At 39.9% G+C, this 25,680-nt stretch overlaps 1 protein-coding gene across 2 annotated transcripts in view; it reads right to left on the reverse strand.

Moving 5' to 3' along the window:
• Positions 1-25,680, reverse strand: part of CTBP1 (C-terminal binding protein 1) — a 1,058,813-nt gene that overhangs the window by 92,757 nt on the left and 940,376 nt on the right. For both annotated transcript variants that reach the window (XM_044062322.1, XM_044062321.1), the window contains one exon: positions 11,771-11,898. In XM_044062322.1, the coding sequence (XP_043918257.1) occupies positions 11,771-11,898 (128 nt within the window). The remainder of the gene's footprint in view (positions 1-11,770; positions 11,899-25,680) is intronic.

A 25,680-nucleotide genomic window follows, 5' to 3' on the forward strand; every position in this document is an offset into this window, starting at 1 on the left:
TGGGATTTGAGAGTTGTGGAATTAGATGCCTATTAGATCACTCCCAAGCTATACAAAAAAAGTACAGTTGTGTACACTTACCATAAATGTAGATGTTCAAGTGTAGTCACTGTTGCAGTCATTACATTTGGATAATCTGCTGGCAGGTTGCCCTCAGTCGGCCTGAATTCCAAAGTCTTGGGTCCTGCGTCAGTTGCTGTCTCCTCTTCCAGGATGTCAGGTAGTCAGAGGTATAAAACATGCAGCCAACGCCATTTTCTTTAGTTTTTCTTGCCCCCGATGTCAGGGGCCCCCAAAAAGGTAGCAAAAAAAAAAATATATATATATATATATATATATATATATATACATGCATCAATATAAACTTTACCTTCATCTACAAGCAAATACACCACATAGGTTGTAGAAGATAAGAGAAGGAAAGATAAACTTTAGAATGACAGGGGGAAGGCTGGAGGGTAACCTGTACTGCAACAGTGAATACACTCGAACATCTACATTTATGGTAAGTGTACACAACTGTACTATGTTCTTCGTGTTTCACTGTTGCAGTCATTACATTTGGGTAGAATCCCAAAGCTGTGGTTGGGGGGCTGGAGCTAAACAGCATTAGGAGTGGCTATAAGGCCCTGCAGAACTGCAGTGGCAAAGCCTGCACTGGATTTAGAGTAAAGAGGCAAATGATAATGCTTTGTAAAGGTGTGAACAGAACTCCAAGTAGCAACCTCTAGAATGTCTTTGGTTGGTACTCTCCTTAGAAAGGCTGCTGAAGTAGCTGCAGCTCTGGTGGAATGAGACCTAATGCCTTTGGGCACAGGTTTACCATGGTGTAAGTAGCAGAAACGGATGCAGTGGCTTATCCACTTTGAAATAGTCTGCTTTGAAATAGCTTTTCCTTCTGATCCTGCAGCATATGACACTAGTAATTGCTCAGCTTTTCTTAGGGCTTTAGCCCTGCTTAAGTAGAATCTTAGCTGTCTGTGTACATCCAAGGAATGCAGAATTCTCTCCCCCTTGTTCTGCAGATTTGGATAAAGGGTTGGCAGATGAATTGTTTGGTTAAGAGCCACACTGGAAACCAACTTAGGCATGAAAGTAGGATTTGTCCTCAGAGATACCCTGTCTGGGTACAATATGATAAAAGGCTCTATAGCCATGAGGGCCTGTAGCTCTGAAACTCTTCTTGCTGAACTAATAGCTAGTAGCAGAGCTGTTTTCCATGATAAGAACTTTATATCAGCGGTAGCAGCTGGTTCAAATGGAGGCAGGGTGAGCTTTTCCAACACATAATTGAGGTCCCATGCAGGCAATGGTGATCTTCTAGGAGGCCTTACATTTTTGGCTCCTCTAAGATACTGCTTTAGTAAAGGATGAGAAAAGATTGGTGGCTCTGTATTGTAATGAGCCGAAATGGCAGAGGCATGGATTTTAACTGATGAGAAAGATAGGCTTTTGTAAGAATCTCAGTTAAGTATTGCAATATCTGAGGAATATTTGGTTCTGCTGTATCGGTTCCTTGTGTTGGATTCCAAGCACAGAATCTCTTCCATTTGTCAGCATAAGATTTTCTAGTACTAGGCCTTCTGGCTTCCAAAATGACATCCATCACAGCTTTACTGAGAGGTGTTGTTTGTATGACTACATGATCAGCCATGCTGCCAGGTTCAGAGTCTGTAGTTGACTGTGTAGGATCTGATTGTTTTGCTGGGACAGTAGTTGTGGTCTTTGAGGCAAGGTCCAAGCTGGGTATTGAGACAAGTTCTTTAGGATTGGGTACCAGTATTGGCGGAGCCAGTTCGGGGAAATTAGTATCATCTTTGGTTTCTCTTGTCTGACTTTTAGGAGGACCTTGGGGAGAAGAGGCAGAGGAGGAAAGGCGTAAACTGATAGGTTTTTCCAACTGAAGGATAGGGCGTCCACTTTCCATGCTTGTCTGTGATAAGTTCTTGTGCAGAATCTTTTCAGTTAATAATTTTGAGGAGAGGCAAATAGATCTATGTCTGGGCTCCCCCATTTCTCTGTTATCATGCTGAAGACTTGTGGATTTAGTTTCCACTTTCCACTCATGAGGATCCATAAGGTTTCTGCTTAAATTGTCTGCCAGAGTGTTTTGTTTTCCTGGCAGGAATTGAGCTTGAAGATGTATTTTGTATTTTGTAGGTCAAAGCTGTGTTCCACAGTGACATGGCTAATATGCAGAGGGGGTATGAGTGTGTGCCCCCTTGCATGTTTATATACCACATTACTGTGGTGTTGTCCGTCTTTATCAGTAGTTGTCCTGGATGAAGTAAGTCCTTGAAGGCTGTTAGGGCATTTTGAACAGCTAGCATCTCTTTCTGGTTGATATGCAGACGCATTTGTTTTGGTGACCATATGCCCCGAATGCATCTTCCTGCCATGTGGGCCCCCCAGGCATAATCTGATGTGCCTGTTGTTATGGTTTGGCTGGCAGGGGGTAGAGTGAATGGCTGTCCCATGTTCTGGTGACAGGCCTTTGCCCACCATAGAAACTCCTGTTGCAGGCAGGGAATGAGAGGAATCAGTTTCCAGACTGTGTGAATGTTGACTCCATAAACTTTTTAGGTACCATTGAAGTTTTCTCATATGCAGTCTTGCATATGGAATCAGTAGGATGCAGGATGCCATGAAGCCCAGAGCCTGCAGAATTTGTCTTGCAGAAGACTGGGTTTTTGTTGCCATCAGTTTGAAGTAAGTAGTCAGTTGCCTTTTCTTGTCTGGTGTGAGGTAAGCCATCTGGGCAGTTGTATTCAAGCTTGCGCCTAGGAATGTTATCTTTTGAGAGGGTACCGGTTGGGATTTATTTTCGTTCATTGTGTACCCTATGCATGTTAGAAGCCTTTTCACAAATGCCAGGTGTCGAAGAAGAGTCTCCTTGTTCTCTGCTTGAATGAGACAATCATCCAAGTAAGGATATATCTGTATACTTCTTTGTCTGTAAAATGCAATTACTGGTGCCAGGCACTTTGTAAAGACCCTGGGCACAGTAGATAAGCCAAAGGGCAATGCAAAAATTGGTAATGCATTAAGCCAGCCTTGAATCTGAGGTATCTCCTGCACGACTGTTTTATTGGGATATGCAGGTATGCCTCTTTTAGGTCTAAAGTCACCAGCCAAGTATTCTTCCCCAGCATGGGCAGAAGCTGCTGCAAAGTCAGCATTTTGAATTTTGGAATGTCCAGGTATGTGCTCAAAATCAATAAATCTAGTATTGGCTGCCAGGCCTTGTCCTTTCTGGGTACCAAGAAAAGTCTTGAGTAAAAACCTTGTCTTGTTTCCTGTTCTGATACTGTCTGAATGGCCCCCATATCCATGAGGGACATAACCTGTTTCTGTGCCTCTGCTCATTGATTTTTTGGCAGATCTGGCCAACCATTTGCCATTGGCAGAGTGTGGAAATGGAATCTGTATCCCTGTGATACGATGTTTAGTACCCACTTGTCCTGGGTTATTAACTGCCAATTTTGAGCAAAAAGTGCTAATTTTCCCCCTATGGGTGCTGCCAAAAGATAAGTGCTTGGTGTAGGCAGAGGGAAGTCATTGGGATTGCTTTCTGTAGCTTTGCGCTTTATCTCCTCCAGATTTGGAGGTGGAAGCACCCCATTGCTTTGACCTGTATGAATATTGCACCTGGTATCTGGAACCCTTGGGGCATCTGGATTTGCCCCTTTGAGCTCTGACTGACACAGGAAAGGACCAATTTTTGGTAGGCCAGTGTCTACTGAATCTTGGTGGCTGCACTTGTAAGAAGTCTTTAACAGTTTGCATAGACTTAGCTTGTCTTCCATTTTCTTTAAAACCTCTTGTGCCTTAATACCAAACAGAGAATTATGCTGTAAAGATGCATCTAGCAATTTAGCTTTAACATGATCAGGTAAATTTTGTTCCTTTAACCAGGCATGCCTCCTAATCACAGATCCAGTAACTGTGACCCTGCAGGAGGCCTCTAAGGAATCAAAACCACATTGCAAAGTATGCTTTCCAACTTGTTCAGCTGCATGCAATAATTCCTGCAATTCTTTATCTTCTGCACATTCTGAAATCAACATCATTTTCTGTTTCAGCAATCCCATAACATGTTGTTGGTACTTAAGCATATGAAATTGACAGTTTAAGGCCCTGCAGGCCAAGGTTGCAGATGTATAAACCTTTTTTCCCCATCTGTCCAGTGCCCTTGAATCTCTGTGAGAGGGTGTAGGATTTTTTGCTGTTGAGGCCTTAACTCCCTTTGGACCCTGTGAAATAGTTTCAGGATCAGCAGCAGGGTTTGTAAATAAAAATTTATGTGAGTCAGGGACCCTGTAATATCTGTCAGGCTTACTGGGAGCTGCAGGTAAGGAGCCAGGGGACAAACTTGACTCCAAAAACACATAATCCACAATGTCTAAAATGGGGAATGGCTAAAGGCCTGTGCTGAGGGAGAAGAAGGAAATCCCTGAGCCTCTTTTTTGATTCTGAGAAGTCTTGACTCTCCCAGTGAAAATGCTCCCTCAAAGTATGCAAGGTTTCTCCAAATTAATAATCCTCAGGAGGAGATGCAGATGGAATAGACTCCTCAGCATCAGAATCCTCATAGGGAGGTATAGATAATTCCTGATCAGAAGAGGAATCAGAAGAAATAGAAACCTGATCTGAAGATTCATAATCAGCGTCTTGCCTAGGCCTCTTATCAGGAGGGGGATGGGTACCCCTGATCAAGGTAATAAGGTCTTCAGCCATTTTGATCATCTGTTTTTTAGGCATTGAGGCCTGTGCATGTGGCTCATGCGTCGGTTTTTTAGTTTTAGAAGTAGCTTTTGTCTTTGGTCTTGCAACTGTCGTCGGTTTGTTATACAAATGTTGAGGTCTGAATACACCCTCAGAAGCTGGTGCCTGCTCAGCGGCTCCGGACCCATCCGAGGGAGCGACATCCATCGGCCCAATACCTTGAGTATCTTATGCCATGTCGGACTCCACATGGGTGTCGGTAGAGGCCTGCGACTTGAAGGTAGCAGGTATCAGGGGCTGCGAAAGTGCCTCACTGAGAACCGGCGACTGGCTTAAGAGAAGCTTCGTCATCGGTTTTGGGATCTCGACTGTCTTTCTCTGTCCTTTTCTTTGCGTTTTTTATGTACTACGGTAGTCGGATTGCTATCTGACGACATTTCTGGGTAGTTAAATCTGTTTCCAAAATACTTTGATGCAAAAATATACCGACGTTTAATAGTGCATTGGTTAAATCGAGCACAAAACTGACAGCCAGGTACCTTGTGATCAGGGCCTAGGCAAGGAATACAGTATAAATGGAAATCCTTATGAGGTATTTGCTTCCCACAAGTAATACAATTATTAACTTTTTCTGACATCGGTAAAAGGCAAGAAAAAAGTTTTCCCAATGGGGTACTTAGCTTTAGTGAAGACTTCGGTTCTGAAACTCAAACTCGAATATTTGAGTAGTCGGCCGACCGGCACTTGCGAAATGCTTCTGCTTCGGGCACCGCGTGGCAAGAAAGACTAAAGAAAATGGAGTCAGCTGCATGTTTTATACCCCTGATGACCTAATGTCATGGAAGAGGAGACAGCAACTGACGCAGGACCCAAGACTTTGGAATTCAGGCCGACTGAGGGCAACCTGCTAGCAGATTACCCAAATGTAATGACTGCAACAGTGAATAGGAACAATGAGTTTTGTCTGACTTCCAATCACTGAAAGACAGGTGGGGCCTTCCAAACACTTCTTTTTGGAAATGCTTGAGCATTAGGTACTCGATTAGTAGTATAATTTGTTTACACTGGATAGTGGAGAAGCATTTTCCCCCACTGAGTAGGGTGCTACCATGACTTCTAAGAAGTGTACATAAATTAAGACTTCTAAGGTTTCCACATTATACTGAAAGTTGATTCTTAAAAAAAAACTCTAGGAAAAGCACATGGCCTGCAATAGAGGATAGGTGAGCTAGGCAATTGGGAAGCAGGCAATGATGTGTTACATATTTTAGGCCTAGTTAGGAAACTAAAAGGACACCCGTACATCTTTGAGGGGACAGTGCTCTTTTTTCATGGAGAATACTGGGTCCTTGAGATGAGTGTTAAGAAGGATTTATGCAGTTCTCTTTATAGTCAGGTTGTGGGTGCATATATCCATCAATGGATCTCAAGTTTTGGGACTACCACCTAGTTTTTTTGAGCTTCAGATGAAATTTTCTACTTCTCAGACTAAGTTGCAGATTGCTTGATTTATGTTCTTCTTCTTGCTGGAAATAAATACTATGGGGTACAATCCACCTTCGCATCTCTGGGAATAATGCAACTATCTGCATTGACGAGGTCATATCTAGCCTTCAAGTGTAAAAATCTGAAACACTTCAGTTATAAAGCCCTGGCAGCGTTCTGGTGTATCAGAGATGGGGGACTTCAGATCTTAAAAGGCTATAATGGGATTGTGTTAGTACAGGTTGCTAAGGAAACCATATAATTTATGATCCAACTTTATCTGTGCTCTAAAAACTGAACATGATTCCTAAAAGGATTTGAATGTAGTATAAAGTACCTGATAATTTGTTCTCAACTGTAAAGTTTGCTAGTTCTTCTCCCCCACTGTCTGCTGATATGCCAACCTAATATGTATATAGTGAGACTGTAGATAATGCTGATATGATGTGATCAATTTACTACCCATTCTGTGAGATTAGTAATCCATCAATCTATACTGTACTCTCTTTTCTGCAGTGAGCACTGTACCCCCATAAGAAGCAGATCTTACTTGCACATGGCAAGCACAGTAACTAAATAAATTTGTACTTTTTTAATTTTTTTTTTGAAAACCCAGCAAAATACTGAATTAGAAGGCTTAAGATGCTCAAATCAGAAAACTAACAGAACCATCCTTTTTTTATTTCCAGGATTGTCAAGAACCTGGAACAGAACCATGCCTTGCTCTTATTCTACGGACTTTGTTCTATTTCCCTATGCAGAGGAAGAACCTGCGTATTACGAAAAGGTACAAAAAGTAGTTTTGTAGGGCAAAGGAAGGCCATTACAGACAAAGTCCAAAACAACATGAAATCAAAACCAATGGACTGAAAGTGGCTGATTTCCAGGATAAGGGGGCGGGCAAACTGTACTTTCCTCTGGCCCATTCACTAACCTTTGAAGCAGATGACAAAAGATAATTTCTATAAGACAGACCCTTGAAGGAAGAACTGTAAGCTGAAGCACAGGTCTTCTTTTGTGCCATGATAGATCACGCTGGCTTACAACCATGGGTAACAAAGTAATGGCTCTAGATCTGAGAAGAATATAACCATTTTACTAAATATAGGGGCTTACTATTTTCTCAAAGGGATCAAATATTGCAATTAATCCATTAGCATCAAACAGCACCTACCAGAGAAGGAGACAACTGTGGCACTTTTAAATTCCTTGTGGATGGTAGTGGGCTTAGGTTAGTCTCTCCTGTGTATGTTCTCCCCTTATATCAAATTCTGAAGTTCTGCAAGGGTAGCCTCAGAGATAACTCAGTAGATGTGCTGGGCAGATGCAACTGCTATACAATTGTAATAATGATGTGAATGTACAGGCATTCATTATGACACTTCATGAGCCTGACAAACAAGTTAGTACTGAAAATGACATAAATGTAATTAAGTAGCTTAGGACTCTAAAAGTCATTTTCCTAGCCCACCCATAACTCTGGACTCAAGTGGACAGATACAGATAAAATGCTGACAGAAGTGAGAAGAGTTGTACAGGGGCACTCACTTTCAGGGCCTTGTATGTGTTGTCAGCTTTTCTTATGGACCATGAGCTGAGACAAAGCAGTTATGTAACAACCTCACAGTAAACAGTTAAGTATTCCCATCTGACCTGTGAGGAGATCTTCTGCAGTAGGTAACTGCTAGGATTTTTGCTTCTGATATACCCTTTTCTGCACACTTTTGCATTTTTTTTGTTCATGTACTTGAGTAGCCTGTGCACTCTTCCTTTCTAGAACATTGTCTTATATCACATGCCAGTGTAGAAAAGCATGCCCAGCTCCTTCTACATCAAAAAGAACAACTCCCATCAAATGTCAACAATTAATGTACATCCACTGTTTTAGTTCAACTTGTGCCTCAAGTAGTGCAGAAGGACCTTCACGAACCTCCTCTACCCTAGCCAATTACCCAGTTCTTATTCAATTTGGGGAATGCTGAGTCTGTATACCTAACTACAGAGTTACATATGACCAAGACATTTCCCTGTGTGGAAGCTGACATGGTGGGCCTTATGGGGTTAGGCTTGCTCTCCTTGTGACCCTTGGGTGATCTGTGTAGAGTTGTAGTATGTGGGGGTGGGAAAAGAGTAAGTATTTCCTTCTGCACCAGAGGCTGAGATCTTTTCGAGTGTGTTTTAAGAAGCTTTGGCAATTTTTTTCTTTACAGAGTCAGGATAAGTTATGAGCTTAGTGCTGTGTTGTGACCGATATGGTATTGTGGATGTATGATGCTTGCTAATGCTGGGCTGATGCGAGAGGGTTGCCTCCACGTTTTTAACTATTTACATGTATATTAGGTTATACTATCAATTAAAAGAAGCACTTAATAGTTAGTAAGCATAAGACAGTTGCTTAATTGCCTTACAACACCTAATGCAATAAGACTGGTCACAAATGGCGTGAGAGCAGACTGCTGATCCATATTTGCAAGTTCAGGATTAGGGCCGGTCACAGCAGTCAGGAGTTGGAGGGAGAATAGCACAGATTAACAGATGACGTATTCAGGGTGATATTCTGAAATTACATTATATGGTGACTAATCTGAGTACTTAGTGAAGAGACATAATTAGCTTTGCCAAGAATGAAATATAATGGTGCTTCACCTACTGGCTACTACTTGGTTACTAATGCTGCTGCGCTCAGTGCAGCTACACTCAGAGCAAAGAATCAATGTTTTGTGCCTTCTCTCATCAGAAGCAAAAGAACATCACTAAACCCAATCTAGTTCCTAAAAAGCAGGTGATAGGCTCTTTGGTGATCATCAGTTTCACCCCCCAAAGCTGCTGAGGCCTGTAGGCTTGTTTGTAGCCTTCTCTTGGTAGATGCCCTGGATAGCACAAACAGCAGCTCAGAATAAAGGAGCTAAGCTACAGAACGGGACAAAACCTGACAATCAGGGAAGTCCCGTACACACTTCCTGATCACAGTCAGGAATCAATGTCCCTGTGCGCCTTCTCTTACCAGGAGCAAAACAACAGCTGTAATTCTAAGTTGGTTCCTAAGAAGCAGTTCTCAGGATTCCAGTGATCAGCAGTCTCTTGGAAGGCTACAAAATAATGCTCTTCTGCTCACTCTCTCACAAGGATGAAAGGTTTAGCACTAATCCCCAGATGACTCCTGAGATATGGTCTGTAAGCTACCAGGTGATATTTCAGTTTAGGATGCACCTTCCCTTTGACTGCGCCGGCAGTGGACAGGGTTAGTTACATGACAGCATAATATAACTGAGGACACAACTGAGTGACAGCAGTATATGCTGTCACTGATGATTAACCCTTGAAATGCTTCACAACACAAATCACTGCTGCACTTTTCACCCCATATCAATGTAAATCAAAACACTGAAGCAATGCTTCCAACACAAAAAGTAATTATATTATTTCAAAGCTGTCTAAACAAACAAATTCTCTTGAGCTACTTTTCATTTTGTATACACCGCCATAATGAAACAAAACGAAAACTCTATAAACTAAATGAACCCAGGACATAGTCCTTTCAAATATGAAATAGCACAATAGAAATATCAGCACATATAATTTTATTAGCAGTCGTTCCCAAACGCACACGTTAAACAGCTGATATTTCAACACTAACTTTAAAGTGAATAGATAAACGTGAGAAGTGTTAACTTTAAAATATAAAATGCCTCAACATTACATTCACACATTTTAAAGTTAACATTTTTACCAAGCACTATGACCTATTCAGTGTAAAGGTCAGTATTAACATAGAATATCACACTGTAAAGCATTATAATTACCACATTACAAAAAAGAAAACAGATACGCACATTTAATAATTCATTTTTACTACGGTATTTAGTAGTAATTTTGCTTGACTTTTTGGAGGGATGAAATGTTTGGTTGCCATGGTGTCTAACTTGCTTGTTGTAGTACTAATAAAGACATTTGTTTGATAAAAGTCATTTGGTTTCCTGGTTATTATTAACTGTTCATTATTAAATTGTAGTATGAATTTCTTAACGCCATTATACTGATAACTGATATTAAAGTGTACCATGCATCTCTTACCCTTGTTATATGGTTAACTGTTAACTAATGTTGCTCCTTTAAGAGGGCAGAAACATCACCAGACTGTGTTTGAAAGATGGGCAGCATGAAGTAAGAAAACCACCCTCCAAGACAGTGCATCATAAACTGAAATATTGCTGGCTATGACTGCTTGCTAGTTTTGCCCAGATGTTTGCAATTTTCAAAGTAATTTGGAAGAAAATCATTAATACTCTATGTATTGCAGTGTACATAAGCATTGAGAAGATGTGAAAAATAAGGTAAGTTAAGTTTTAACAGTCTAAAGGGAGCAAAACTCTCAAGTGTACCTCATTATGAGGAACATACCTCATTTGGGGTCTTAAAAAGTTTATGTTCCCCGAAAATCCACATTTAAAGGGTCTGTCACACATTTAGTGTTAGGATTTTTTGTAATGGATATTCATGGTCAATAGAAGTGAATCATATTAATTCATTAAAAGATCTTTTTTATAAGTAAAAGCAGCATATTTTAACCATCCTATGACCTTCCTGATTGATATTGTTAGTAAGCCATGAGTATGTGTTCCACATTTTGCCCATTTGTTAAACATTATGAAGGCTAGTGTTACTCACTTTGGAGATGGAAGGTTGAGAACTATGAAGGGGAGGGCCTTCCCAGTTTGAACTTCAAGTGCTCACCAGCATAAGCAGATCAGATGAGAGTGGGAGGAGCTTCCAAAGTCAAAGGTACAGTAAGGGCAGGCCACTCAAGTGCCACTGAGTTTACTAGCATAACAATGAAGGCAAGGTGGTTGGGAAACTTAGTCTCACAAAAGCAGCAGTCACAGGTTAATGACAGCTGCTAAAGATTAAAACTGTTTCAGCAGCGTTCACTCAACATCAAAAATGCAACCATTACACCCTTAGCAATGTTCCACTTTGTTCTGCTATACTGCTTCGTCTAATGTTCTCTCTTCTCTTCCCCAGTGCACTACATGGTAGCTTCCCGATTGGAAATATATTCTTTAACTGAGTCCCCAGCACTGCATTTTTATAACTGAATGTTCCACATTACTCTGCAGTAATTTTACTTATCTTGTTTCCCTAACAAGACAACATCTTAAACAATGCTCACTATGGACTAGCCTACTGAACTGATTTACCAAAAAAAGTAACTCAGCAGCATGCTTATAAAATGCCTATAGGAAGTGTGCAGTGAAACCATATTTTTCCCAGGGGAAATGCATACCTCTCATGATGGCTTGATAAAAGGAGGTTGGGTCCTACATGTAGCTGCTGTGGGACTTTATAAGCCACACAACTGACTTTACATTATCAGTCCACAAGACACAGTTTGCCTAGTACCCACATTGTTGAGTTTCTTGCCAGTAAGCTCAATTAGTAAATCAGAAAGGGCTTTGTGTGGAGTCCTGTGCCATGATATTCAGTGTTAAAAATCTGCTATGATAGCTAGATGAAAGGATTTTAGCCATATATGGGTCATAACTTTCATTCACATTGTTACCTGTGACTGCTCTTCGGATTTCCCGGGCCGCTTCCTCCCTCATTTCAATCGAGGCTTGTTCACTATACCAGGCTGCGTGTGGAGTGCAGATCAGATTGGGAGCATCTTTCAAAGGACCCTGACTGAAACTGAAACAGAATAAAGGCATTAAGAACATTTTCAACAACTCTGGGAACAAAAATACACACATGCACAGACACACACACACACACACACACACACACACACACACACACACACACACACACGTGTGTGTGTTTGTGTGTGTGTGTATATATATATATATATATATATATATATATATATATATATATATATTTGACATTCATGTTTTGTTTATTATACAGCACCCTACATATGTAGATTGGAAGAAAATCAGACGTCTGTCTACAAATACATACCCCGACACACACACACACACACACACACACACACACACACACACACACACACACACACACACACACACACACACACACACAATATCAGTCATTTCTGTTACACACAATCATTTCTGTTAAAATTATTGTCACAATATTTATCCTGGACTAGACACTCTTTCTGGTCTTATCTAAAGTATTAAACACTGTCAATCATGACAGACTTTTTAGTTCTCTGTCCTATGATTTCTTATTAACTCTATGTATGTAGCTTTCTTTGTCATGTGTAACAGCACTAACCCTAATCCTACCTCTGTCCCATCTCCAGCTCTACACATTAAAGTACTAAATACCCTTTCTCTAACAGTACCACTAAACAAGATACACACACACACACACACACACACACACACACACACACACACACACACACTTGAAACATACCGGTACCCATGCATACCAATACATTTATCCCCTTCCATAGCCATTCATAAATCATAACCCACAGACATATGTGCACACAAACATATCCCAGTGCCAAATCTTTAATTATAACTATATGTTTTGGCATTATTACCCACTCGCACTTGCCAGACATTCAACATAGCATGTTTCAACTTTTCATGCACTCAACAAAATATGCATTCTAATACATCTGACCCTGGCAAATCGTTCAAATAACTGAAACAAATAAATGCCTACCCCCCTGCACAATATACCTGCAGTAATATTTTTCTTTGGGTTGATGTCCAACCAGTTCTTTTTACGGCATTGAGTTCTCATGGAGTTTTAATTCAGCTAGTCATAGTGGAAACACAAATACTGTTTTACCTTAAACAAATCAAAAGCTGGGTACACTCCAAAGGGCCAACACAACATATTAACTATTGACAGGCACTCTAAGAACAACTATGCAGTTACTTCCCACTACTTGTTTACAAAACTTAAAATCTGTATTTCTACATAAACCTCCACACGATTCTAACATGATATCTCAATTTGTCACTGGCCATCATGATAAGATTCATCAATACACATCACTTTGTAGTCTAGAATGGCTTGAGCTTAACCAGCATCCCATGTTTATTCAGTTAAAATGTGCCCATAAGGTGCATTACTCTATCAAGTGTCCATCCTTAACCAATGCCCTTGTATGCCACACAGCTTAACTTAACCTTGGATCTAAAATCATCCAACGGCATGTAGTCTACACTTCAGACAGAAAAAGAGATTTTCAGATACTTGCTACCTTAAAGACTTCCTCACTTCCAACTACTTAAATTACGCATGGTAACTAATTCCAGTATTTGTGCAAATCTATGTTCAAGACCTTGCATAATTAATAATGCTGATACTTTTCTCTAATGCTTACTGTTGAATTCTACACTCAGAACAGTCAAAATTATTTTACTGAGTACTATCTATATCTCAGATTTCCTATCTAGTCTCTGCCTATCTGACCACCAAATACAACTGCCAACTGTTTTGTTACTTTGTTAATGGCTGGGCATTGTGGACACTGCAAAGAATCATTGTGTGTGTGTGTGTGTGTGTGTGTGTGTGTGTGTGTGTGTGTGTGTGTGTGTGTGTGTGTGTGTGTGTGTATGTGTGTGTGTAGCAAACAGGCCTGGTTTTGACATTTCTGAATCTTAGTAGCAATGTCTCAGCTGTGACAACTAGATAGTACCAGAGGACAAAACTTTATTATGATGGTGGGGGGTCTTCTCTGTCACTTTTAGGGTTGAATTACTATTTCTGACCTTTGCACATTGTCTTTTCGCCTCCATCTTGGTCTATTGCTTTGTTACTTAATATAAGACCTACATAAAAGAAGCCTGGTAATGTTTTTGGCATACTTTGGAGGTGGGCTGTGTGTTCATTCGCAGAAGGCAGAATGCAGTCTTTAGTCCTGATTTGGTGGCATACATTCCACTAGGTATCTTTGTCATTCTGAGTCCTAGATATGGTAGAATGAGCAGAAAATCTACTATTCATTTTCAGAAGAACTGTCCACATAGGCTGTGTGAGCATCAACCCTACTATATATGTTCTTGTTGCAGAAGTGAACTATGTTTCATTTCGTTTAGCATATGTCTGACTGCGAAGGTTCCTGTAAGAGTTCATCACCTTTGTTGTTGATACAGTACGAAGCAACAGTGTGGTTAATCTTGGGTGATTTCAATACCTCCTTTTATGAACAGTCTTTTAAACTTTTCATGGAACTGCTCCACAAAATGTAGCTTCAGCTCAATTCCGACTGCTTCCACTCCTGCACATATAACAGGGCACTCATTGGACAAGACTTATGAGTATAGGCTAGTCAGCAGGCAATTCAAGGCGGATTTGGTTTTGTTGCCTGAGCACTATCTGGCTCACTTCAGATTGCGGTACCCCAGATTTTACTACCATATTAGACAGATGCTGTGTAAGGACATAAGAAATATGGCTGGTGGCAATTTGGTGACCTTGATGGATCATCTCCTTTGGAAGGCTAGATGATACAGACTTTCTAGTTACAGTCTATAATATGGCTGTAGCTTCAGTACTAGAGGAAGTTACCCCAAGAAATAAATGTCCACTGTCTGTCATATTTCAGGAGTGTTCATAGATTCACAAGTGTACACTAGGCTATTGACCAGAATGGCCTTTTTAAGCCTAGCATACCTCCCAACCTCTTAGCACAAGAAATATGGACAAAGCCAAAAATAATTGGCGGACAAAGGCCTAAAAATAGGGACAAATTTTAAATATTGCTCTTATAAACTTAGAAAGTTGCTAGAATAAAACAGTTTGCGTTAACATTAACTTTCTGAAGGATATGAAGTCTGAAGCTCAAAAGACTGTCATTGTTTAATGACTTCAATCCTCACCAATTTTCCAGAAAACCACAATTTTTATGAGGAATGGACCAAAAATACAATGCAAAAATCTGGATATTCTGTGACAATCTGGACAATTGAGAGGTATATAACCTAGCCATGCATCCCAAACTCTCTGACAAGTCATGGTACTCTTGATAAGTGTAAGCAGGGGCTTGGGAAATTAAACATTTACAAGCAGGGACCTAGGAGATGAACCATTTACAGGCTGCCTGTGTCAATTACAGAGACAGGTGCAAAACCAGGGATGAATTTCCTGTTCTCCATCCAATTTTCCAAGTTAAACATGACTTGGGTTAGGGAGGAATTCTGTTTCACATAGATGGGAAACCTGTTCTAGAGAAGGGGTAGCCTTTGGGATACATACCTGTCCCTCCAGCGGGTCTTATTTATATCACAGGCAAGGTTTAAATCTTTAGAACAGGTAATTCTGGTGCTGTTTGTTTTGTGGATATGCAGGAGAGCCATCAGGGTGGGGTCTGACAACGCCTTGTATGCCAGGCATATATCTCCATTCAACAGCCTGTAGGAGACAGAATACAGGGCCTTGAGGCAGTCTGCACAGCACATGTTACTTATGCCCTGTATTCTTTTAGTGAGGAACCTCTGTGGATGTACCAGTTATTGGATGTGCCTGGCGAGGTACATACTAAATGGGGCATTGTACTCAATGATAGGTCTGACAAATGCTGAATACATGACCTCTTTTGACCTAGATACCATACCTTTGATTATTAGTTGTACAACAAAGAATGACTTCCACACAATGCAGACAAGTGATGGTCAATGGCTAGATTACTGTCTATGTGTGTCCCTAAGTCACTGACTACTCATAGGTTCATAGATTAGTACTAGGCTAACTGTCCCTTGCGAGCCATTTTAAGCCTAGCCAATTATCCTTTGTGAGACTCAAACCCTGCACCTTGTGTTTGTAAGGCAAACACCTTAACCATTAGCCCACCCTCCCGACCAGGGTCAGCTCTTAAGGGTATGTTGTCAATATGATAGTTACCAGGGGTGGATCAATTCCTGAAGGATAATAATATGGATTTCTTGGCATTTAGTTTTAGTCCATGGCTCTGCCACTAGTTATTTGTGTCAGCTCTTCCTGGAGAACATTTCTGTTGGTGGGGGATTCAATAACTGCTCCTAATTTGAAACCATCTGTAAATTTAGAAAGCCAGAGGTCATTGTCACTGGCCTTGACTTCAGAGAAATAAATGCCAAAAAGGGGTGATCCCAGGACCAATTCCTGAGTGATTCCGCTTGTGACTGGCCCCTTTGTAGACATAGACTCCCCAGTTCTGACTCTATGTGTCCTTTCTGTAAGCCAGCTGGCTATCCACGGGGAGACATAAGGGTTTATACCCAACATCCTGTGTTTGTCAACAATGCCTGAGTGAGGCATTGTGTCAAATGCCTTGGCTAGGCAAAGCTAGATCTGAAGAAGTTCCGCAACTTGGCGGGACGAAAAGCGCTTAAGTCAATAAAGGAAAGTAAACAATACTTCTTTGTTTTCAGTGTAGACCCAGTAGTTCTCTGTCAGATGTCTTTTGTTTACAACAGTTTGATTTTTTTCTTGGTTTTTGTTCACCCAATAATCTGAACTTTGATCACCATGTGTCCATGGCACTGTGAAAATCCTACATGGTGCAACTTATAAGTAAGGGCATGGCATCAAGATCTAAGGAGATCATAGTCCCACTATACTCAGCCCTCATTAGACCAATAATCAAGTACAATGCACCCTTTGGTATATACCTGACCAGGCATTTTCCAACAACTGGATTAGCCATAGAGGTTCCTCAATAAAAGAATACAGGGTGTAAATAATATATCCTATTTGGACAGTCTCATAGCCCTGTTCCTGTATTTGGTCTCCTACAGACTACTGAGAGGCAATCAACGTCTAACCTATAAGGCATTCTCCCATCCAGCTCTGAAGGATCTGCTACACATTGACGAAATCGCAAATTCACACCTGGCTTGTTGCTAAGTCACAGGCATATACCAAAGTCATTCTATCCCATGAGCATTGATAATTAAGAAATTTTGTGCATGAATGGTTGAAAAAGGCTCTAGGGCCATTAGCCTCGTAACCTCCTATGATCCAATGTAAAGGTACCCAAGACATTGCTAGACGTCGACATCCAGGTATAGCTCTCCTTTCCCCAGCAACACATTTCCTATTTTACAAACTTTAAAGACAGCCTATATGATAACATTCATTCAATGGATGGATTCTACTCCTGTAGTACTCAACCAAGTGAAGTCTAAGGCAATGCTCAAACATACTTCTGTACATTTCTTATAAGAATAATAGATCAGAGTTTGTGCCATGCATGTACAGACTCTAGGGTTAATGTTGGACAACAAGATCACAATGGAGACCAACTGTCAGCTGTCGTCAGATCATCTTATTAACCCCAGAAAATATCACTCATATTGGGCATCTTATACTCTTTTCATCCTTAAACAAATGGATACTGCTCTTGTGTCCCTGTAGCTCAATTACTGCTGTAAACTCAACCTCAGACGTTTAGCTAATGTTCCTGCCTGGTTCTACAAGGAGCAAATTCTGCAGCCAATGTTTTAGCACAAATCTCATGGTCAACATATATTATTCCTATCATGAATGACATGTGCTTGCTGTCTGTCATGGCAAGGTCAGTCTTTAAGATGTTTTAACCTTCCACTCCTTACTTATCAGCATTCCTGTCTATTCAAAAGAGTTTATTTTGCCTTATACCACAACTACCTTGAACAAATCATGACTTGAGTTGGTAGTTCCCCCCAGGACTCAATTAGTAACCACAGGTAGGCATTTGTTTTTGTTACCTGGCATCTGTTTTCTTCTATGAACTTGCTAACCTGCTACAGGCCTTCACTGATAATGTTGTGTTCCACAGATCCTTTAAATATCATTTGTGTAGAAGAATATTTTTAAACTTGCAATAGGAGTTCATTTACAACAATTATTGTTTTAACACATTGTCCAGGAAAGGTTTTAAGCTGTAATAAACTCTCAGCTGCTGTTCACCAGTGTTCTATTGTTTCTATTTACAGTGCTTCTATTTATGCTCCTAATAAGTAAAGACTAATGATTAACAAAGATTGCTGTGCATAACTGTTTATCTTCATGGTGATCTCCTGAAATCAGACAAAAGGATAAGGAATAGCACTGCAGGATCTATACCACTTGGATGAAGTGGTTTAAACATAGAAGCATCAAATGTTATAAAAAGGCATCTTGCCCAACTTAATCTGTCCAGTTTACAGGTAATCTAAAGATCAAACTTACTGAACAGAATATTCCTTTCTTATTTCAACCCAAATCAAAAACTGACTTCTGTCTTAGAAGATATATCTTATACATTGGGGTTCATATTGGCATGGAAGTCCTCCCTCAGTGACTTTACCAGTGGTTTGATCTGATCACCTATTTAGCTCTTACCTGCGGCCTCCAACTAAGAGATCCTATGAAGTTCAGTACTATCATTTGAAGGGAACATCTCCAAATGAAAAAGGCAATGGATTAATCTGCTGTTTCTGGGAACGCAGAATGTCCTGAGGAAATACCAGCATCTTATGACAGGAAGGTCTGATGTTAATATGGACCTGTTAGACCCAAATTCTTTATAATTACAACCCTTACATTTCAGTCACATGGCTTTTATAACTTTTAGACAACCCAAAGAGAAAAGGGTATAAATCAGTTTGGCAATGAAGGGAAACTCTCACTGAAGAGGCTACACTTTCATGTAACTTTAAGTTCTGCAAATATCAGAATATTTATTGACTAAAAATGACAACAAAGCAAACCGTCAAACATAAACAAGTAAAAAATACAGTTTACTATCAAAATGTTGAATGCACATAGTCGCATGTGCACTTCGTCGACCCATGTCTGTGAAATCCAAACTACCGAAATGTAAGACTGCCGAACAGCGACATTTCTGTCCACTCCACACCAGAAAACAAGTGCTAACATGGGTCAAAAAGGGGGGGTGTGATTATGCGGTTCGAAATGCCAGTATTCATGTTTTGCAGTAGTCAGATTTTAGCATTTGTGGAAGTGGTTCGATGTTGGGATGCTCAACATTTTGACAGTAAACCAAAAAATACCCATCATCAGTCCTTGCACAGTTTGGTTGATTCCAAGTATTTCATTGTTATCCCTGTAACATTTCAAGTATCATAGCACTACCCTGGCAAAAATAAAGCACATTATATACTTTTGAAGACATTCCCATTTTCTTAGAACTGTACACAGCAAACATCATCCTCCTTCCTTTAACTGCACTAAAACAGAAAAGGGTAGTAGCATAAAACAGGTAGCTACAGCAAGGCAGTCAGGAACGTTCTATACTGTTGGCCAGGTTCCAAGGGTTTGTCAAAAGCCCCACACATAATACACAGAGGAGGGGGGTGCTTAGGTCACCAGTTTCCTAATGTAATGCACACACAAAGGCAGGCTGACACACACACACACACACACACACACACACACACACACACACAGAGGCAGACTGACAAATACAAAATCACAAGTCTACAACGTATTATATCATATACTGTACATTACCAACAAGACATTTTAATAATAACCAAACAGTACAGCAAAGGGCGGCCCACAGGACTTCCTATTAGAAATTTAAGACACAATTCTGTAAGTACTGACACTACAAAAAATAAACTGCCACTCAAACAAGAAACAAGGAATTCAAGCACTTGCTCTTTTTCATTTATGTAGTGACCTCCAGGGCTACTTATATACATGAAGTACTGGATCGCTGTACCTCAGAAGAGGAGGAATATTCTGAGGTACTGCAACTCCAGATTTAATGTACAATTTTCACATTCATGCCTGCAGTTTTTCTTTCCTGAGGATTACTGAGTCCTCAGAATTTCAGCAAATACTGATCCCATAGCTAGCACATCAGGTAACAGAGGCAGGAAAAGTCAGGCAAGCTACTGCTGAATATGCATTAAAATGTTCTTTAAAGTTATTTATGATTTCCAAGTCCTCATCAAACAATATAGGGAGGGAATCTCCAGAGAATCTAAGGTGCCTGGAAGACAATGCCTCAAGCCCACTTCCTGTTTTCTTCCACCTACCAGTTCACCTTCAAGTGCAGCAGATCTGCCTCTCACTCTATTGCAACATTCACCACTGGGTCATTCATTAGCAATTGGCTTCCAGGGCAGATAATGCCTCCACAATGACTAATCATCAGCTACAGGGCGGGGGGGGGGGGGTCTATCCTTCTGCCAACCTGGATAATTAAAAGCCAGGAATGTTTCTGCTTTCACCAGGCTGAAAAAGGAAAAAAAAAAGAAAATTCTCCTCTTAGCAAACTTTAGTGTGGCAGGTAAATGCAGTGAGTAAGGTAGTTCACTAATTTCTAGCTTCAGTACTAAGCAGCACAACCTCTGACCTATCACTAACAGTTCTAAATAATATTCTGGAGCAACTCTTATTTTGTAACCTTTTCAGTTTAACGTTCTGGAATGGGGTGATTTCTTATGGAGATGTTCTTTTAATAGATCACCATTGAAGGGTTCTTTAGTTTATAATCCTTATTCTGTCAGATAATGTTTCATAAATGATTGTATGGAAAATGAAACAGCTGAACATATTTTTAAAATGTTCCAGACTACAACATTTTTGGTATTTAATTCAAAGTAATTTTCAGGTTCCATTTTTGTTTCCAATATCACTAGATAAATGCCTTTATGGTGATTATGGCAGGTACTGGACACCTGTGATCAGAAATACAGACTACTTTCTAGTTACATCTGTGTTATATCTGTTACGGATTCCTAGGTGTATGGAAGCAAAAACAACAAAAAACATTGCCTGCACAATTTATGCCTGTCAGGTTATCTGTTTTGTTGGATAAAGCGGGATGGGTATCTGGAGTTACGTGAATTAATGTACTCTTTCAAATTATACATTTATATAATATTTGCATTTCTTGGAAGTTCATTAATATTTCTTGTTAATACTTTATATTTGAAATTGCAGTTTCTTTTAGCACTGTATAACATATTTTGCACTTTTGCTTTGTAATATGATTGTATACGTTATATAATATTTGTGCAATAAACTTGTGGATTAATCTACGTTAATCTGGATTAAATGCTAAACCTTTATCTACAAGACATAAGCATGTCATTTAAAAGTGGCCTACAAAAGGACTGAAACCAAAAGGCTCAAATACACATCAAGTTCCTTCAATAGAGCTTCAGTAACAAAACTTAAGACAATCACGTTCCTCCATTTTTTTTTGCAATCCAGTGACGCAAGTTGTTTCTGCATGAGCACTTTTCCAAATTACCTTCTTTACTGTATAAGCACAAATTCTGTTGATATGTCTTTAACAAAACTTTCTAACACACAACATGGTCTATTCCCAAATGATACAACTAACACCCTGAAAATGTTTTATTCTCAAGTGTGGTTGTTTTACTGAAGTTGACAGGGTTTCTGTCTTTTCCTTCATGGTTCTCTGAGTTAAGCATTTTATTTATTTATTTATTTATTTACATTTGTTTACCGGGAAAGTACGACTGGGCCAGAAGCCCATTTTCAGCAGAGGCCTGGGGAGAAAAGCTCCACAGAAATATAAGCAATATACAATAATTAGATAGTACAATAGTATACATACAATAAGATGCAGAATACATATCTTCTAGTTAGTCTACACAAAGTAGAATTCAATACAGTTTTCTAGTAGATACAGGTTCAAAAAGAAAAACACAAGCGTTTCAGTGAAGATCACTCTGAGAAAAAACAAAGTTAGTAGTGTGTACATACTAAATAACAGTATTAACCAAATGAGATTTCCTTTATATATATTTTTTGAGTAGGAATAAACACTGAGGAGAGGGAGAAAATGAGGTAAGGAGTGGACAGTGTGATGAGAGAGTTATAGATATCTTGTCAGTCAGGTTTGGCACAGGACCAATGCCAGTTCTTGGATAGATGTTCAAATAGCAGTAGTTTAAAACTGGTAGATTCAGGTGTGTTTTGGAGGGTGTGGGGTTCAGAGTTCCATAATTTGGCTATTTGATTTGCAAATAGAGCTTTACTGTGAATGTTGTTAGCTTTGTTTACTGTTAAAACGTTTCTGTCTGCAGATCTTAGACTTTGTGGGCATGAGTGGAGAACAACAAGTTCCTTGAGGGATGGGCAGCTATCAGGATGGAAGATTATATTGTGTGTGAATTTAAGTTGGTAGAGACGAAGAAGGTTAGGTAGCTTGAGCCAATTTAATTTATATAGAGGAATATAATGGTGGGTTTGGTGGGGAAGGTTAGTTGCAAAATGAGCTATTTTGTTGTAGCAAGTTTCCAATTTGGTTAGGTCTGATTTTTTTTAAGTTGGTAAAGAGGGGGAACGCATACAGGAGTGTGGAGAGAAGAAAAGTTCTGGATATGGCTAGTCTGGTATTGTCAGTGAGGAATGGCTTGCTTCTGTACAGTGAGCCAAGTTTGATATGAACTTTCTTAATAATGGTGGCTATGTGTTGTTCAAATCTGAGTTTGTTGTCAATTGTCACTCCAAGGAGTTTTGCTTGCTCAACTGGTTGGATGACTGTGTTGTTTGCTGAGAGAATGGTGAAAGGAAGGATGGTCGGTGATTGTTTGCTAGTGGTAAATAGCATTAACTGTGTCTTTTTGGGATTGAGGATTAGTTGTGATTTACTTAGATATGCTTCGATATCATTAAAAGCTTGTTCGGCTATGATTAGGCTAGATCATTAAGGAAGATGGTGAAAAGAAGGGGTCCTAGTATGGACCCTTGGGGGACTCCAACCGAGACAGGCAGAAGTGGTGAGAGTTCAGATTTCTATCGTACTGCTTGCTGTCTGTCAGAAAGATAGCTTAGGAACCAGGAGAGGAAGTCTTTGATAGGTTTAGTGAGGCAAGAGTATTAGGGAGTTTCTGATGGGAGACAGTGTCGAACGTTTTTGACATGTCTACAAAGATTGATGCTACTTGCTGGTTTGAATTTCTCGGTTGATGGTGTTAGAGAAATTAATTAGGGGTTAGGGCTGTGGTGGTGCTATGTCTTGGTCTGAAACCATGTTGGGAGGGAGAGATAAGGTTGTGAGATAACAGGTACTGTAGTAATTGAGTGTGGATACATTTTTCCAGAATTCTGACACAGGGGGAAAGGATGGCTATGGGTCTGTAATTGTTTAATTCTGTTGATATTCCTCCTTTATGCAGAGTGGTGATATAGGAAATTTTCCATAATTTTGGGACATATTGTTCTGCTATAGACCTATTTACCAGAATGCAGATAGGCAGAGCAATGGCATCAGCTGACAGTTTGAGGTATTAATTGGGGCGTTGGTCAGCTGCTAAGGAAGAAGGTTTCAGTTTTTTTTCAGCATTGTTCTTATGGTCTGAGTTGGAACAGGTTTGATGTCAAAAGAGTTGTTGTTAGTTTCCACATTAGGTGAAAGAGGCAGTGGGGTGGAATTTTTCCCTGTAACTAAGGACAGGATGGTGTTTATAAAGTAGGTGTTGATTTGTGAGGCAGTACTCACGCTCTGGTTATTGGTTATTGCTTCTGGGGTTGTAGCTTTATCTGGCTGGAGGAGTGAGTTAATTGCTTGCCAGAACTTTTTGGGATTGTTTTCATATTTGCTTTGCATAGTTGTATAATATGTTTTTTTGTCTAGTTTGAGTTGTTTTTTTGTTTGATTGCGGAGCAGCTGGTATGCTAGCAGAGTTTTATTGTATTTTGTTTTTCGGTATTCATGCCAGGTTTTGTCCCTTAGTTTTTGAAGTTTAGTGGTTTCGTTTGAAATCCAGGGCAATCTCTTATTTTTAACACAACATGTATGAGTTGGTGTTAAGCTATTTAGAATAGCTAGAAATGTGTCATTGAAGTATGTTACGGCCAGTTCAAGTTGGAGATGATGGAGTGGTGCCCAGTTGCATTTACTGAGCATGTCTACGAATGGTTCGTTGGAGAAGTTCTTGGTATTTTGTATGACTTTGTAAACTATGGTTCTGGGTGGGTTGAGCTGATGACGGATTAAGTAGGTAGGGCTATGGTCACTTAAATTATTTGGAAGGCATCCAGAGAGATACTTGTGGGTGGTACTGTTGATAAGGGACCAGTCTAAGATAGAGTCCCTTTTGCTATGTTTATCTATGTGAGTGTAAACATGATGGCTGCTGTGCCCTGAAAATGAGCTGCAGTACATTTAGTGGTGCCATACTGCAAGTAGGTGCTCAGCAGGGAAGCCCGGAGGATTTTTTTCAGGGGTGGGTAGTGCAAATCCAGAGCCCCCCCCAACGCAGCCATTCCAGTATCCCATTACTTGGTTATTTCTCCCCCAGTTGCCATACACACTGTTCAAAACTCTCAGTGTGCATACTGTTTTAAGCTTTATTTCTACAATGATTACAGATATTTGGATTTAATTTACAACTTTTATTTCAAATTTTGTAGCACAAACACTGACAGACCTTTGCTAAACAAAGTGATAGTCTTACAATGAAAACAGACTTAGCATTAAAACTTCTCTACCTTTGAGACTTACTTTCACTGAAACTCACATTCAAAGAAAATGTATCTGGCCAGTGGCAGGTTACGTTTACCTTTGGGCTGTTTTCAAATCATAGGCCACTTGCACACATTTTTAGGACCATGCAAAAGTTCTTTGATTCACCTTCCTGATTGCAGTGGTTATCATTGTCAAGATTCTCTGGTTCGATTCTCGGCTGGCGCGTCTTCTGTGTAGAGTCTGTATGTCCTCCCCACGGACGAGTGAATTTAAAGGCATGCAGGTAGGTGCGGGTGTGTGTGGGTGTGCCTTTTTTGAAGGTTGGGCACCAGGCTAGTAACTCGACACCGTAAAAATTCACTCCAATCATTAGCAGACCGGAGTTCCACTGTGATGACCCCTAACCAGGAAAAGCCGAAAGACAGTTTTTATAATAATTGAATTATATCCCTTGTATAATACAGCACCACTTGTTAGAGCATGTTTTAAATTTATAGTTTTGAACATTTTCCAGTAAGCAATGAAACAAAACATATGAACCACTAATGACAAAGCTGCCCAATTTAGAACATTTCAACCATAAAAGGTCACTCAAACTTCTGTCATTACAATCCACCAATATCAGTCAATATGCACAATCTCAGCAAAATAAAAAGTTATCTGAATAATTCCACATTAAAGAGCTCTGAAACTAATGAAGGTTGTTGCTAGAAAACAACTTTATATTTCAGTGTTTCATCTACAAATTCAGTGCCTGCTGCTATTAAAGAATAAATTGCCTGTTACATTAAAAAAATGCTAAGCTGGTATATTAGAATCAGGAATGGGTGGTAAGCTGAAAAACAGGTTCATAGTTACTAGGCATCTCATCTAAAGGAGGACATACTCAGGACTGTAGCACCTCACCTCCTTAAAATACAAATCTGCATGGTGTGGGAGTAGAACCAAAAGCCGTCTATATCAAGATGCAAGTATGCTACCGTCTGTTCTACTAACACTGCTTTACATTCTATGCCACAATAGTGATACCATTTGCTAAACAAAACAGCTGCACATTTTAAGCAGACTTAGCATGAGCAGTAATAAAGTTCTCTTCTCTCGAGGCTCACAATTCCTTGAAA

The sequence above is a fragment of the Protopterus annectens genome, chromosome 2.part1, assembly GCF_019279795.1.
Source record: "Protopterus annectens isolate FY-2018-M chromosome 2.part1, PAN1.0, whole genome shotgun sequence".
Classification (NCBI taxonomy): Eukaryota; Metazoa; Chordata; order Ceratodontiformes; family Protopteridae; genus Protopterus; species Protopterus annectens.